Source organism: Phalacrocorax aristotelis, chromosome 1 (genome assembly GCF_949628215.1).
Source record: "Phalacrocorax aristotelis chromosome 1, bGulAri2.1, whole genome shotgun sequence".
NCBI lineage: Eukaryota > Metazoa > Chordata > Aves > Suliformes > Phalacrocoracidae > Phalacrocorax > Phalacrocorax aristotelis.
In genome coordinates this window covers 120,870,008-120,883,491 of record NC_134276.1, presented here as the reverse complement: position 1 = coordinate 120,883,491, position 13,484 = coordinate 120,870,008, and the positions used below count along the sequence as shown (strand labels likewise).

Sequence of the window (13,484 nt, the reverse complement as noted above, 5' to 3'; positions counted from 1 at the left end):
TTTACTACATTTAAATCTGTCTCAATTTTTAAAGCACAATCCAGCAACCCTTCCCTGTTAAAGATGTTTTTTTCTTGGTTGGTTCATTTGTTTGTTTTGGGGGTTTTGGGGGTTGGGTTTTTGGGGTTTGCATGGGTTTTTTTTTCCCCATCTAGAGTAGCATTTGATGAAAGGGGCAATAGAAGTGCATTAGCAGTTGTTGGATTAAATGCTTGCTCACCTCAGGGAGCGTTTAGGTTTCTCTGAGTTAAGTGGCACCTAGGTGGAAGTCCAAGGAAGCTCTTTGCCAAAATAGCAGCTTAAAGTAGATGCGCACCCAGGGGATTTTTCTTCATCTAGACTAGTCATTTGAAGACATGACTTTCAAAGGTAAAATTCCAGAATATTAATGGTGGCTGAAGGCTGGGTGACTACTTAGAAATATTTTCAGTTTCCCTAAATCTATTACCCTCTGCCTCCAAAGTAGTTGGACAAACTTTATCCCAAAGCCTTTGTGCACTCTTCTTCAGGGGCAATCCTCAAAATCAGAGCAGCTAAATCTGCTGTCCACTCTGCTGACATTTCCCTTCCCACCAAATTTACTTAAGTCCTCCAAAAAAATCCAAATCTTTTGAAAACAGATATCAGAAGTGGTGACAAAAGTACCCATGTTTGCCTTGATAAATTTCTTCGTACATCTCCCTTCCTCTAGACTTTCTGGCAAAACATTCTGCTTGCATGTGTGTGGTCATAAAGGATTATGAGCGGCATTTTGGGGAATTTGGGTACAGTTTCAGATTTTGATTCTCAATTAAGGTATGGCAGCTATTTGTATTGCTGAATTTCACTGATGTTGACATATAAATTGTATGTAAGGCAATTTTGATGTAAAGGCTGCTCTAAAACTCCACTGAACACTTTTAGGTACTGCGGTTACTATGTTGATCACCAAACAGTCTTCCACATTGCAAGTTCTGCTGTCAACGTTGAGCTTCAGTGCAGTTCTAAGGTCTCGGAGAAGCCACTTCTGGTGGAGTATGGCAGCTATAACATCAGCCAGCGTAAGATGGATTTTATCTTTTTCAACCCATCTTTGCATTTCAGACCTGTGAAGCAGCGTTTTCCAGTAGGACTTAATTATGTTTACACAGGAAATTCTCTGCTGGGTTTTTGTTTTTTTCTTTCTTTTCTAATCTTACTAAGCCAGGTAACTAGCAAAAAAAGAGCCTTTTCTAGCTCATCAAGGCTATGCAGCAAATGTTTGCAGGCAGGTGCAGCATGCTCTGGTTTCCTGTACGCACACAGTATGCTTTCTTCTCCAGTCCTTTAAAGCTTCCTGTGTGGCTGTGGCCACGGTGCAGTCAGTTGAAGTCTGCTGTTCCTGTTTGTTTTCATCCCCAGAGTTTTGTTTGCGATGTTTCTATTACTACCAAGAATTCCAGGTAATGAACAGAGAGTACGCAATAACCGACTGCTTATTCCAGTGTTTCCATCAGCTTAAATATTTTGTGTGCAAGCAGAAAAAGCATCTCAAAAAAGCCGGTAAAATGGTCTTCCGACTGTGAGGTTTTTTTTCAAGTCCTGAAACAGACAACTGTTTACTGATACTTTTCCCCCTGTGTTAATCTTACATATCCATGCTACTAAATTGGTAGAGAAGCAATGATTTGTAGTTGTAGCTACATGTCACATTAGAGCAATTTCATGCATTACATGTATGTGGAGTATGTAAAAAGATGGTAACTTCATTATTTTATTTTTAAAGGCGAACAATTACGTGATTCACAAGTGACCTCAATACAGGTTACTAACCAAAGTTTTGTTATTGAAAGTGAGGCTGTCTGTTAAAAGAAGATGGCATTCTAAGCTGTCTTGTGTTGTACCAGAAATCACTGGTTGATTTGGTCCAGTCCTAGCATAAAGTCTGCAGTACGTATTGCAGTAACAGCTGAATTGGAACTTTAGAGATGTTATTTCTTCTTTTTTAAATCCCAGATTTCAACATCTGAACTCAATTTAAGTGCTGGCAATGCATACAGACTATTAAATTTAGATCAACTTTATCATTCCGTGGAACAGCTTAGTGACTGTAAATTGAAATGAGCAGGCAGTATTTGGAGAAAGGACACACTTAAGCTGGGTTTTTCATTAGGTTTTTTGTTTGTTCATTTTTTGTGATTGTTTTTTTAACTTCCAGCATGTCCACCTGGACATTTCAAGTGTTCTACTGGCTTATGTATCCAGCAGATGCAGCGCTGTGATGGGATAAACAACTGCTTCGATGAAAGCGATGAACTCTTTTGTGGTTTGTATTCACTTACTAGAGATCTTGACTGCCAAACCCAATGAATGTATTCTCTAGTCTTAGAAGGCAACTGAAACAAAGTGAAATTTTTGGGGAGGGGGTATGGGGGGGAGGAAAGATATTTCCTGCTTCCTCTGTACCTCCAGGTGCAGACTATCAGTGACTCTTGGGTACTTAATTCATAGTGAGTTAGCCAGGGACAAAACTAAGAATGAAGAAGGTATGACACTGGAAAGCATGAGGAAGAAAGTTAGATGTGCAAAAATAGCTGTAATAGACCCTATTTTAGTTTTTCCTCATGTGATAAATGCTGTTAGTTATACATTTCTATTCTATTCTGAGATTATTTTATTTTCATTGGGGAATGACAAATTGTGGTGCATAGAGTGATAATAAGTGTCCATAGTGAAAGAGGGTTAGAACTTGGGCCACTCCACTTGGGGCAGTGTGTCAGCTGGGATAGGTCACCGAACTCTTTTGTGCTTTATTTTCTCCAAGCATAATGTGGCACTCATACCCATCCTTGTACCATGCAGTAAAGCCACTGAAGTGGTACCCAGGCATAGTCAGAAAGGTAGTGTTAGCATTACAAGCACACTTCTGTAGCTGATTTGACTTATGTTTTTAAAGTCGTCCCTGAGTGGAACTGTAACTCCAGCTTCGCAATACAGGATAACCTACTTGCCTGCAATGGAGTAAGTGATTGTGAGAATGGAAAAGATGAGCAGAACTGCACCCACAGTAAGGCACCCACTCTTGATTTTCTTTTTTCTCTTCTATCATCTATCCAATCCTGACTTGGACACTGGATGCCGTATTCAGAGTTAAGAGGCACTATCAAATCTAACTCAGGCTGTATTGTTCTGTTTGGTTTTCTGATATGCTTAAAAACAAGCCATTATTGATTTTAAACTGTTTCTTTTTAATGAGCTCATGAACATATGTTTCAGCAAAATCCTGGAAGAAGAATTAAGTACTCTGGGTACAGGATGGGATGGGGATCTAGGGATTTAAAACTTGAATCCCAGATTTTATCTCTTTAAAGCATATTCTGTGCAAATTATTTCCTGGATCTGTTTACCATCTGTAAAATAACTATAAAAATGATAGTTTCTCTGGAGCAGTTTTCAGGGTTATAAGGTTAATGTGTTTAAAATGCTATGGAAGCTATAAATTTAGCATTAGGCACATGAAAGGTTTGAGTTAACCATTTTGTTAACTTTTTAGAATAAATTGACACCATGACATATGAAAGGGAGCACAACTGGAAAGTGCTGCAAGTAACTTTTTTAAACAGAAGTAATGGTTTTTGACCTGCTTGACTAGACAGTCTGTGTAAATGGTTACAGGATACTTCTGTGTGTTGACAAGAAAAATAGTTTGGGTTTGAGAGGCCTCATTTATTACAAGACACAGGGAAACAGGAAAATGCCAAGGTTGGGGTTGCAGTTTAACTGAATGCAGTTAGTGAGACTGCTTTCACTGCCATCTTTCATTTCATATTTGATACTGAAATATAAAGGAGGTCTTCTTTCCAGAGGACTGGATGTTTTATCTTTCTAGCCTAACACTTGCTCTACAGATAAGTTTTTGCTACTATATCCATGTTCATTAGTGCTGTGGGAAAGGATGGGAGGATATCTCTGTTCAGACTCGGGTAACTTAATGCAAGCCTTAGTATAGACGCAGTTCTACTTGAATAGTTTATTCTACTTAGAGATTTATTTAAGCTGTCCCAGCCAAAGTGCACTTTTGCTATGTTCCATCCTATCTGTTGTACATGTATGAACATTTTTTCTGTGCAGACGTGTCTTCTTGTGTTAAGCTGAGCCAATAGATTATTTTTTTCTCCCACCACAACTATTTCAGGTATTCCTTGCACCAACCACACATTTAAGTGCAGGAATAACATTTGCATTAGGAAACAAAATGCGAAGTGTGATGGTACTGTGGACTGTATTGATGGAAGTGATGAAAGCAGCTGCAGTAAGTCCCTCTCAGATGATCATCTTTTTGACCTTTGAACTTTTTACACAATAAAGCCCTTTATTTCCTCCTGTTTTGGAGCGGATGTTACTCGTGCAGTGGGTATTGAGGTTTTTATTGCATCTTCTCAGTGATAGTGGGGTAATGATCAGCTATCAGTTTACTTCAGGCCTGGTTGCAGAATTTCCTTAGTTCTTGTGGGAGGATGAGCTTACTGTAACGGGGAATCTTAGTCAGCTGTAATGCTTATTGTAGCCATGTTAAGGAGCAAGGAAGCAGTGTTAATTGCAGAGTGAACTTGATTAGCTGGTAAGGCATTTTTGTTACCTGCAGCAGTGTCAGGTACTTCTGTTGGAGTCAGACTGTATTTGGATTTCAGGAGTGGCACAGCTGCGATGAGATTAAAACCACAAACATTTTACTTCTGTCTCTTCTGGATGGTGAAGACCCCAATATTTCACAGATTCAAGATAGGTTTTAGTCTCAAATCTTCCTAAAGTAAGCCTTGTACAAGCTTTTTATTTTGTTTTGCTGTAAAGTGAACAGGTGATTGTCACTGCAGTAGCAATAGAAGTGGGATTGGGAGTAGCTGTTTAAACTGAATATTTTCAGATATGTTTTGTCTGGACCTCAGCTGTTTCTGTCATGCTGCCTGTATCTCAAATCTTCCAGCACCTGCCTTGGATCCAGTAGGACATCTTAAAAGAGTAGCTATGTGCCTACTTGTGTTTGGTAACATCAGTGCTGCTTTTGATTCTTTGGCTGAGTGCCAGAAAGTTCCCAGAGTGTTAACACCTGTGTGTGAGAGTGTGGGACTAAAATTCCTGAGCAGAGGCTTTCTGTGTATGTACTAGGGATGGGCACAAGGCCCTACAGAAGGGTCTTTCTCCATTGGTATTCATATTACAGTGTGCAGCTTTTTGTGCTGAGATGTGACTTCTTGACCTCTGAGTTAGTAATACACAACATTTCAGACTTTCAGTTGTTTCCATGTGAATTAATGATTGGACCACCTAGTTTCTGAAATAATAAATGACCAGACTCGACATATCTGGGTTGCTGTTATAGATATTTTTCTTGCATCGTTTCCGCTGTTTTGGCAAGACATAAGTGTCCTGATGATGCTGAACTTTCTTTCTGATGGACTTCTTTCAGTTCAGGGCTGACAGTGTTACAAAGAGATGAGGGATTGTATATTTTTATGTATTTGTTTTGATGCTTATTAAATCAATGGATCCTTTGACATTTCTGACCCAATAAATATTTAGAAGCCAATTTCTGCAGCAGAGCTAGTAAAGAAACTTATTAAATTTCCCAGGCCAATGCCTTTTTTTTTTTTTTTTTTCCTGGAGTCAACTCTTGTTTCAGGAATACAGTAGCCAAATGGACAAGTTTTCCAATTAAAGTAGGGCAAGGAAATAGATTTCAAAGCATTTCAAAGTGCAAGATTCTTTCATGCCCTATGTGGGAAGTATCCTCATTAAAGGAGTGCACTGGGGATGGAGATTATAACCTGAAGTATCTCTTGCAGGTTGTGGGAGCAGCAAGAGCAGCAATCCCATCTCTCGGATTGTAGGTGGAATGAACACTGAGGAAGGTGAATGGCCTTGGCAGGTCAGCCTCCATTTTGTGGGAGCTGCTCACTGTGGGGCATCAGTGATATCAAAAGAATGGCTTGTGTCTGCAGCTCACTGCTTTCAAGGGAGCAAGTAAGCATTCTTCCCCCTAACTCTGACCCAGACTTCACCAGCATCCCCAAACACCTTTTAGCTTCCAGAGTTTGAACCACACTGAGGTGGTATGTGCCCTCACCTTTCAACTGCCCTGCTGTCACGGGGTGTTCTGGGGTACTTTTTAAAGAGATCGCTTGTTTGTTTGCTCTCAACCAGGCTGGCTGACCCCAGAGCATGGCGTGCTCATCTGGGGATGCAAACACAAGGCCATGCAAAGTTTGTATCTGCGGTGAGACGGATCATTGTCCATGAATACTACAACAGCAGGAACTACGACTATGACATTGCACTGCTGCAGCTGAGTAAGCCATGGCCAGACACAATGAGCCATGTCATACAGCCAATCTGTGTGCCTCCCTTTTCGCACAGAGTCCGCAGTGGTGACAGGTGCTGGATAACAGGTTGGGGCCAAAAGCAGGAAATGGGTGAGTTTTATAGCTTCAGTCCAGCTAATTTTGTTCCCAGGTAAACAGCAGCCTTCACAGCTGTCGGCATGTGTGCAGGACACATGCTTTTGTTGCATGGCTGAGTTGTGCAGGAAGTCATAACATTTTGAATTTACTGTCCTATGGAGATAGGTTCCTGCATGCACATACCGTCATGTGCTCAGGAAAATTGGCTGCTGGTCCAGTGGATCAGAAAGTCCCATGTACTCATGTTGTTAGCTAAGACTTGTAGGATAATGTCACCAAAATCAGGAATAAAACTCCTTAACACCAATGTAGTATTAAGAAGCAGGCATTCTTTATTACAGCACCGGATGTACCGGGAATAATTCCTCCTAGTGTGCATGCAGCAAGTCGTGACAGACAAAGCTTATATTGCTCAGTTTTATACACATGGATTAGATTTCCCACAATAGTTATACATATATCTTCCAACACACTGTGAATGAATATGTTCAATTGGTGTTCTGACTCTTATCTAGGTACAAATGACCTTAGTTCCTTTTATCTTGGTCTCAATTGGTATCTGCTGCTAGGTTGTTTGCACCCCTCCAGGATGTGCCAATCACACTTGTGAAGTTTATGTCCTTGAGTGCATTCTTGTCTGAGGTGCCTTGCAACAATAACACGGTATTGTTTTTTCCCCTTTGATGCTCTTGGAGGTGTGTTAGCACCCCTAAATGGACCCTTTTCTGCTTGCCACAGGAGGATGAAACTGCTGTCTCACTTTTAGTGCCATCAGCCTCTGTAGGCTGAACAGCCCTGTGGGACTAACCCCAGCCGTGAGGTGCCAGCTCCATCCTCGGAGTGCAGCTTGACAAAATGGCCACCCCATTGACAAAATGGCTGCCCCTGTAATGGTGGCCTGCCCCATGGCAGGGGTGGGCCTGGGCCTCCCACCACCTTGTCCTGAGCTGCCTCTGCCCTGGTGCAAATGCTGGTACCTTCTGTCCCTTTTGTAGACGCTTTCCTAAAGCCCTTCCAGCATAACCATATGTGTGATGGCTTCCCTTGGCGTAAATTGTGTAACAGTAGCCATGGCAAGGCCCGGGTCTGCCAGCACAGGCCTGGCCCATGCAGTTTGTCTGCACCTGCAGGGCTGGCCTGGCCTGGCCTGGCCTCACCTGCCCTTTCAGGGCTGCCAGCACCCTGCCCGCCCTGCCACCCCGCCACTCTGAGCAGAAAGGAGAGGAAAATGCATGGTGCAGGGCACAAACAGGTAGTTAACCTCCAGCATTTTGACTTGATGTTGGCAGCCAGGGTTACCCCCTGCCAAATTACATTTAGCCCCTCTAAAAACAACTGTGAAAGAATATATGGTTGTGAGCCAAATGCAGTGACCTAACCAGGAAAGGACAGTGGTACAGGTGTGTGGTGTGGTGTAGTGTCTCTATTTGGCCTACTAGTTAGTCCCCCATCCAGTTGAAAAGCTGATTATTTGAAAGATAAATGTGGTGCCTCAAAAAGAAAAAAGGGACTTCTTTTCCCTGTTCCCCTCTTTTCCTTTTCTTGGTTTATACAACTTGATTCCAAATCAGTCTTTTCAGTACTTTTAAAGTATACTTTATTACATACCAACTTTATCAAATTCTGAAACAAAGTTTTGTGATGTAAATCGGCACTTGCATATTTGAATATGTTGGTAAAGTTTCTTTGGTTATATCCAGATTTTGAGAGGATCGCCTGGTGATATTATTCAAGCTTTTTTTGTTGAAAAAAGGGGACAATTCAGTTTAATTCTGCTTTTCCAGAATAATGTATTTTGCAGAAAGAGGTATTTTAGCAAAATTTTCAGACAGAGAGAGACAAATTTGAGGTATGTCCAAGTTCTTTATGCTGCCAAAAGAGCACTTTGCCTTCTGTAGCTCTGACTCATACTTTTAATTTTGGATCCAGCCCGTTCAGAGACACCAACCTAAGTGCAAATCTGTCTGGTTATGATCTAAATACCTTTGTAAAATCTTGTTTCCTTTTAAAAATAAAAAAAGAACAAATTGAGAAATCTTGAGACATTTTGCAAAAGGTTTTAGAAAAAGCTTTTTGGACAGCCCTAGTGATTAAGCCATTGTGGCCAAAGGACCGAGATCACATTATGTAAAAGTGGGATAAGTAAATGGTTTTCTGTGCTCTTACAGTTAGTGGTTTGGAATCTGGAACAACTAGGAGGTCAAAAGTATCTGTGGATATTTTCTGAAGACTTCTTGTTTTGCCTTTTGAATAGATGAGTAAAATACTAATCTCTGATGAATCATCTTTCTTTAATTTTTTTTCCAGATGATGAAGGTTCAATGATTCTTCAGAAAGCAGAGGTAGAAATTATTGACCAAACATTATGTCATTCCACATATGGGATTATCACAGCTAGGATGTTTTGTGCTGGACTAATGTCTGGGAAGAGAGATGGGTGCAAAGTATGTATCTTAGCACACCCCACATGGAGATTATTTTGTCTTTCATTGTTGTACGATGAGGTGTAAGAATGGACTGGCAAACTGCTTTTGTCAATACACTTAGTTCTGAAAAACAACAATGTAAGAATTCTCTGTCAACAAATCTGTCCTCTGGGTGTTTCCAGAGTTTTGCTGTTTTATATATATAAATAGTGTCACTAAATTTCAGTTGCAGGCCAAGGGATGGTCAGTTTACAAGTCCTGATAATAAATTGAAGTCAGGCAATTTTTGGTACAAGAACCTCTCTGTTGAAGAAAAAACTGAGAAACTAGCTTGTCTTTTTTTCAGGATCTCTCCCTCCCAGTTGGGAACTACAGGGCTATCTGATGAGATGCAGAAAACTAGGCATAAATTTTCAAATGTATAATAAATCTGGTCTGGAAATGCTGAAAGATAGTAAAAGAGAAGTTCTGAATTTAATTCTAGTGAATAGTAGTAAAACTATATATACACACACATAATATATATAAAATATATTATTTTATATTATATATGTTAAATGCTATATTACCTTATATAGAACTTATATAAACCATATATATTTACTACTAAAATAGTAGTAAAACTACATTTTGTACTTTTTTTTTTAATTATGGAGATCTGGAATCTTCAAGACATTCTAGCTTTCACTGGTCTACATAAACGCGAAGAGACACCACAGTGACTCTCAGGGCAAGCACTGAGGGCTTTCTGAGGGACTGTAATACACCAGCTGCTTTTTAAAGATTAGTGAGACCATTGACATTAAGCCTCATTTGCACTAACTGGGGAATTTGTTTCTCCATTTGTCTGTCTGGCCACTCAAGATATAGCCACGGAAAGGCATAATTTACAGGTCTTTTGGCTGCATTTCTGTAAGGGGAAATGATGTGTGAGTGTGCCTGGCAGTTGTTAGAGCTGATCGAAATGTGGGATTTTTGTTTTGTGAAAAATGCTGGTGTTGCACTTTTCTTCTGTCCCAGGAATTAAAGAAAAAAGTTGAAAATTTGACTCTAAATCCAAAATCTTAATTGTCAAGGATGGAAAAAATTATCTTCTAAGTTAAATCTTTAACAACTTTGTGATGAAATTTCAAGATAATTGTGCTTTGAACAGCAGGTAGCTTTACTTAGATCATTTCCTGGTGTCCCTGCCAACCTGAATATCCTAAGTTTCTATAAAGTTAAAGCAAATAGTTTGCTAGCCCTGACAAAATATATGTCTAGAAGGAAGGCAATTCTCTTGCAAAATATTTAAATCTAACCAAAACACCTTTGGTGTTTTGAAATCCTTTATTGCATTCAATGCTTTGGTAAAGTTTAATTTGCTACTAGCTGTCTGTTTCAGAGAGGTTGTGCTACAGCAGGGTCTTACAAGAAAGTATAAGCTTGGTCCAAGGGATCTTCCCAAAATAGTGGCGCTTTTTTTTTTCTTGAATGTCTGCCAATATGTTTCTACAAGAATACCATATAAAAGTATTATAGAATTATGCCATGCTGTATAAAACTTTTGCAGTCTATAACAGATTTCAGGTGCCCTAATTAAAAAGATGTTGTGTGCCTCTAAACTTCACCTGCTGGCTTGTATCTACTAGTGGACAACACTTAGGTTTTTTCCTCCTTAATAAAAGCCAAACAAACAGAACCCCAAATCAACTGAGGGATTCAATCTGTTTCAATTTACTTCTAATTTGAAAGAAGTTACCATTATTAAATTCTTTAGCTGAATTTTTTTTATTTTTTAATAGAGCTTACTAATTTTTTTTGAGTCCTTAAGTGTGTAAGCTATAAATGAGCGTGCATATTAAGTAGCAGATTTTGGAGTTAGCTGTAAATTTGAGGATAGGAAGTTAATTCTGAATTTTAAACCTAGTCCATGAAATGTAATTTCATTATTATTGTCTTCAAAGAGTGAGAGCTAGCCCTCTCTCTTGTGAAAGAGAGATTGTGAAAGATTTTGCTACAACTGTGCAATCCCACCTGCTTGAAGAAAAAAGCCCTGTTGACTGATTGTTTGAACTGTCTAAACAGGAAAATTTAATTGCTATTGGAATTACTTAGGCAAAATATGTTCTAAGGAATTTTGTCCCAGTTTAATGATCTGTATTGTAAATACATACAACTTAATATATTCTTTTTAGGGTGATTCCGGTGGACCACTGTCTTGTCAAAGCAACAGAGATGGAAAATGGTTTTTGACTGGCATTGTTAGCTGGGGTTATGGATGTGGAAGACCCAATTTCCCTGGTGTCTACACAAAGGTGTCAAATTTTGCACAATGGATTCACAAATATGCTCCTTCAGTCTTGTAACTTGAAAACTGTTTTGCTGGAATAAAACATGTCCTGAATAACTTCATTAAAAATCATATTTGGTAAAACTGTTTAGTCGTGGATTTTCCTTGCATGTCTCCCTGCTGACTCAATATTTGGTTCTGGAGAACACATATGGAAGTAACCAATACCTTTTTGTCAAATCTTGGCGAAAGGGGAAATGACCAGTCTTGTGGTAGTAGTTCTGTGCAGATGTCTGGGGACACAGGAGGAGATGCAGTAATAAACTTCTGCCACTTTGTGCTCTTTTTCCAGGCGCCAGCTAAGTGCATGTGCAATTACCAACTGGGAAGCTGAAGAAATAATTGATCAGCTATTTATCAAACATACATAAATTTATACATGTTCCTTTTCTGGGTTAATTGTAGGTTGCCCATCCACCTTGGTAAAGACTGGTGATAATTGTCTTTTGGCAGGAACAGTAATATGTCAATATACTGAGCCCCAGCTGGTCCCTATGTGCTATCACCCTCCTTATCTAAGGTTTTGTTGCCCTCAGCTTTTCCACAGGGGTCCAGCTCCCACCTTAGATAGAAGAAAAAGGTCAATTTATTTACAAATCATCAAATAACACATTTACAATACATCAGCCACTAAGATCTTACAATTGTTCTTACTTTGCTAACAAACGTACGCATAATGTCCACTGAAGAAAATGGTCCTTGAGTCGATAAATGGCTAGCCAGCTTTTGCCACTGGGAACTGGAGAGTCCGAGTTCTTTCAAAAGTTCGTAGTTGCTTTGGTACAATCTTCCACGTGCGCCTAGTGGAAGTCTCATAAATGTAATGATATTAGCATTAGTCAGTTCCTGTACTTGTTCTTTTAAGTGCTGGTATTCCTTAATTTATTCCACCACTACATCCGCCAGCAATGTTAAATTACTTTCATACCTGACTGTGTTGTCAACAACCAGGGCTCGGTCTCCTTTAATAAATACAGATCTTGTTTATATAGCTCATTCTGTTCATCTCTCAGCAACAGCTCTTGGAATACTACCCAGCTGAAACAAATGACCAGCTAGAGACAGAGCTTAGGTCTTACTCAGTTATTTCCTCTGGGATGTGTATGACCCAATAGAGTAGCAATCCACTGTTAGTACTCTTGCAAATACTACTTTCCCTACCTCCTCCAGCAAGTACAGCTGATGGAGAGGAGGGATTGCAGAAAGTGAACGCAATCCTTTCAAATCCATAGAGCCCTTGTTTTTGGAGATCAGAAGTTCTGCATTTAAGCATGGAAGAAAGCATTCATTTTATTCTTTCTCAAACTTCCATTTTAATTAACTCTGTATAGAGTTTAAAAAATCCTGATATTTTTAGAGATGATGCGAAAGAGGTTTTGTTTTGTCTAGGCTTTTTCTGTGGAAAAGAATAAGGGAGCAAAGTACCAGTCAATCAACAGATTGTGTGTGTAGTGGAGATAAGCTGTTGAAAAAAAGAGGACTTGAACAAAGCAGTCTGTCTACAGTTGTGGCTTGCATTCCTGAGCTGTGAGGATTGCCTTCCAGTTAATCCCTTTTGTAGTTTCCATGTGACCAGTGTTGGGGTTGGTTTGTTCCCTTTTTGTTTTCTGGAGCTGAGGTTCCTCCAGCCTGGTTTTTTTTCCAGGTTTTGTTCTTTGCTTGGAGGCACTCTGCCTCCCTCTCCCCATGTGAAAAATATGTTATTTCTCCACAAACGTTCTTGCTTTTCTTATTTTACATGCAGAATACCCTGAACTTGTTGACTTGCTGACATAAAACTGGTTTTAATTCCAATCAGGAAAGGTGAACATGAATTGCTTTGCAATTACATTTAATTCTGTGGTACCAGCTTGAGGGTGGAAAATTCTGGTCTGCGGAATTACGCATTTCTTCTCATAAATATTTCTGTGGATTCTAGCAGGTGCTCATTAGAAGTTCCCTCATTTACCTTGCTCTGGGACTTTTTACCTCTATATTGCTTGCATGTCCTTTGCTTTTTGTCATAAATTATGTCCTATTCTTGTATTTCTGAAAGAAGTGGGTAGATGATCTGTTTTCAAATGATGGCATCCATATCCTACTTAGCCAGTTAGGGAAACAAAGAGTTACATTGATGGTAACTTTTCCTCCCCACCTTCCCTGACTGCAGATCAGCTGGCTCCAGCTTCAATCAGTGTGGCAAAATTGAAATGAGAGAAGCCTGGTGTGCATGGCAGGGAGAGCAGTACGCCATTCTGGGTGACGTTTAAGAAAAGAGGTTCATTTGGAACTTTGTAATTAGGTTTGTCAGAAGGTATTTGTCAAGGCATC

General features: G+C 39.7%; 1 protein-coding gene across 1 annotated transcript in view; it reads left to right on the top strand.

The window, feature by feature from the left end:
- The window catches only part of TMPRSS7 (transmembrane serine protease 7), a 32,371-nt gene extending 21,117 nt beyond the window's left edge, over nt 1-11,254 (top strand). The window contains exons 10-17 of the mRNA XM_075103773.1: nt 904-1,040; nt 2,177-2,284; nt 2,915-3,025; nt 4,154-4,270; nt 5,802-5,979; nt 6,160-6,428; nt 8,724-8,860; nt 11,020-11,254. Of these exons, the coding sequence (XP_074959874.1) occupies nt 904-1,040; nt 2,177-2,284; nt 2,915-3,025; nt 4,154-4,270; nt 5,802-5,979; nt 6,160-6,428; nt 8,724-8,860; nt 11,020-11,190 (1,228 nt within the window). The 3' untranslated portion in view covers nt 11,191-11,254. The remainder of the gene's footprint in view (nt 1-903; nt 1,041-2,176; nt 2,285-2,914; nt 3,026-4,153; nt 4,271-5,801; nt 5,980-6,159; nt 6,429-8,723; nt 8,861-11,019) is intronic.
- Nucleotides 11,255-13,484: the final 2,230 nt, after the last annotated feature.